The sequence below is a fragment of the Dermacentor silvarum genome, chromosome 11 (assembly GCF_013339745.2).
Source record: "Dermacentor silvarum isolate Dsil-2018 chromosome 11, BIME_Dsil_1.4, whole genome shotgun sequence".
NCBI classification, from domain to species: Eukaryota; Metazoa; Arthropoda; class Arachnida; order Ixodida; family Ixodidae; genus Dermacentor; species Dermacentor silvarum.
The window spans coordinates 118,455,963-118,458,985 of NC_051164.1; the positions used below are offsets into that span (position 1 = coordinate 118,455,963).

The 3,023-nt window shown below is 48.6% G+C and overlaps 1 protein-coding gene across 1 annotated transcript; it reads left to right on the forward strand.

Annotated features, from left to right (window-relative positions):
- Positions 1 to 295: 295 nt before the first annotated feature.
- LOC125941357 (uncharacterized) lies at positions 296 to 2,174 on the forward strand. The gene has a single exon (XM_049658422.1). The coding sequence runs from the start codon at positions 296 to 298 to the stop codon at positions 1,460 to 1,462; it is 1,167 nt and encodes a 388-aa protein (XP_049514379.1). The 3' UTR covers positions 1,463 to 2,174.
- The last annotated feature ends 849 nt before the right edge of the window (positions 2,175 to 3,023 follow it).

Here is a 3,023-nt window from a genome sequence, read left to right on the forward strand (position 1 = left end):
CAGTCCGCCATAGAGCTGTTAGCACGGCGCAAACGATGAGGACGTCTCCTATGCATGAAGTGTACGACTCGCCGATGGGCTGAACCACGGCCGCTGGATTAAAAAAAAAAAGGCTTTATTTTATCCAGCGGCCGTGGCTGAACGCACTCGGCGAGCTTGTTTTTCGGGAGCTCCGAGTGTACATCGGGGATGGCAAAAATCTGTCGCAGCTGCTGTTTAAAAGAAGTCCAGCCTACGAAGCCACGTGGATTGATTAGGCGACACGACGGTGTCGCCTAATCCACAGGTTTTCGCCATGCAGATGATCACCGCTGCCCTTTCGCACGTGCTGCTGCCCGTACTGGCGGCTGCTTGTTCCAGGCCTCCCTCTGAGCATGCGCCCTTTTGTCACCGATTTTCGGATCAGCGGGGCATCGCACATGACTTCGCCTTTCCGGATACCTGTGTGCAGCCAACACAGCAATGGGTGCTCGATTCATCGTGGGTTCCTGCATCGACATCGACGCTCTCCAGCTCGTCTACTATAAAAGACAGCCTACCACTCCGGCCGCTCTGTGGGCTTGGTGGCTGCGCCACGACGGTGGCGCCTAATCCACTGGTTTTCGCCATGCAGGTTGGTACAAGGCACAGCCTTTTTGCAAAGAGGTGTAGCGACTATTGTCTGGTGCAGCTTCCGAGCCCACATTGCTGCCTTGCTCTTATTGGTGAATGTGTAGGAGTGATTCGCCGCTTACTAATACTCTCTGGCGACATTGAAACTAACCCGGGACCCGACACGAACGATGTACTGAAAGAATTGCAAAAGATTTCAGCCAGTCAAAACACACTAATCAGTGAGGTTCAAGGCTTAAAAAGTCAGATTGTAAATACCGATAAGATTCTAATGGACTTGAACAAACGAATGACCGAACTGGAACATCATTACCAGGCCATGATACCCCTTCAAAATGAATTAGAAGCTGTCAAATGTGCCTCTGCTCAAACTGCCAGCCTTGTATCCGTCATTGAAAATCGCCTAGACGATGCAGACAACCGGTCCCGAAGGAATAATTTAATTTTCTATGGTCTTCCTGATACTAACCCCAAAGAAACCTTCGCACAATCAGAAAAGCTGGTCATTGATGAAATCGCGGATACCATGAAGGTTAACCTTGAGTCCAAAGATATCGAACGTGCTCATCGCCTTGGTCGCTATTCACCTAACCGGCACCGTCCCATCATTATCAAATTCGCATCATATAAAACGAAAGAATCAGTCCTGTCTAACGGCCGCAAACTGAAAGGCACAAATCATAGCGTGAGCGAAGATTTTTCACCTGCAGTTCGGAACGCCCGCAAACATCTTATTGCCTACGCTAAAAGTCAATCTATGCCCTTTTCCATGCGTTTCAAGACGCTCGTCATGGGTTCCCAGCGCTATGAATATGACGAATCAACTAAATCAGTAAAAAAGATTCAATAGCAACCATTGCGCAAAAAACATGCAGTTAATAACCGCCCTTCCCCCCCTAGGAAGAACCTTTCCTTATCTGTTGTTTATACTAATGCCCGCAGTTTCATTCCCAAACGTGACGCAATATCAAATCTCGTGACGTCATCTAACAGCAACTTGCTAGTTCTAACGGAAACGTGGCTCACAAGTGAAATTAGGGACGAAGAAGTAGTCCAAGACTTGCCAAACTTTGATGTTTATCGCTGTGACCGTCAAGGTGCACGCGGGGGTGGAGTTCTTATCGCTTCCAGTAATGAATTATCCTGTACGCCAATTACTATCTCTTCCAACTTAGAAATACTATGGCTTCTTATTCGCTCTTCCCCTCGTTGTGTCATTCTAGGCGTGTGCTACAGGCCACCTACCAGTAATCCAAACTTCTCACCAGAACTTAACAGTGCTTTATGTCAGATTACAGCAAGCCATCCTAACGCTCATATACTCCTGTTCGGTGACTTCAACTTCCCCATTATTGATTGGAATAACCTGACTTCCGCAATAAACAACGCAGAAGCGAAAGACTTTGTCGACATATGTTTGAATTTTAACTTAACGCAACTTATCTCAGAGCCGACACGTGTAACGCGCGACTGCGCAAACATTTTGGATCTTATACTTACTAACCATCCAGAAACCTTATCATCGGTTACCTATCTTCGTCCTATCAGTGACCACAGTGTGATTCATGCCACATTTGACTTTGCCCCCGCACCGCGTGTTCTTTCCAGCAAAACTATCAACCTATTTGATAAAGCAAACTTCGAAGCTATAAATGAAGAATTGTGCACTTTTTTACCAGTCTTTGAAACCTCATTCAATGAACGATCTGTTGATGACAACTGGGAACTGTTTAAAAATAAAATGAATGAACTAGCAAACAAGTATATTCCGAAAATAACATTCCGTGAGAATCATCAGAACCCTTGGTTTAATAACAATGTAAAGAGGTTGGAGAGAGAGAGAGAAACGTTTATTATTGAAACAGTGTCCCGAGCGAGGCCCGGTATCACCCTGAGGTGGGAAGGTTCCTTAGTCCAGGAACCCTCTGGCTTTGGCTGCCCTCTTGGCCCTGGCGACGAGTTGTCGTTGGTCTTCCAGGTCCCCGAGGGTGAGCTTGGCCTCCCACGTTTCAAACAGGTGGTCTTCGTTTGCTTGTGGTGCTCTGTTAGCGTCCATTTCCGGCTGCATTTCGCTGTCTTCATGCCACGGGCATTCCAAGAGCAAGTGTGCCAGGGTGTCGGGGACGTTGCATAGTGGGCAGAGGTAGCTGTGGGATGTCGGGTAGAGGCGGTGCATTATAGTGCCGTGTGTGTAGGTATTACTTTGTAGGCGTCTGAGGACCACGCTTTCTTCTTTGCCGAGGTTTGGGTGCGGTGGAGGGTACACGCGGCGCTCGAGCCTGTAGTGTTGCAATATCGCCGAATAGTTGTTGGGTACGGCTTCCACCTCTTCTGCCGCGGGTCGGAGGGCGTGTGGGGCGAGGGGAGCCCGGCTGACGTGCTCGCGGGCAGCGGTGTGGGCCGCTTCGTTC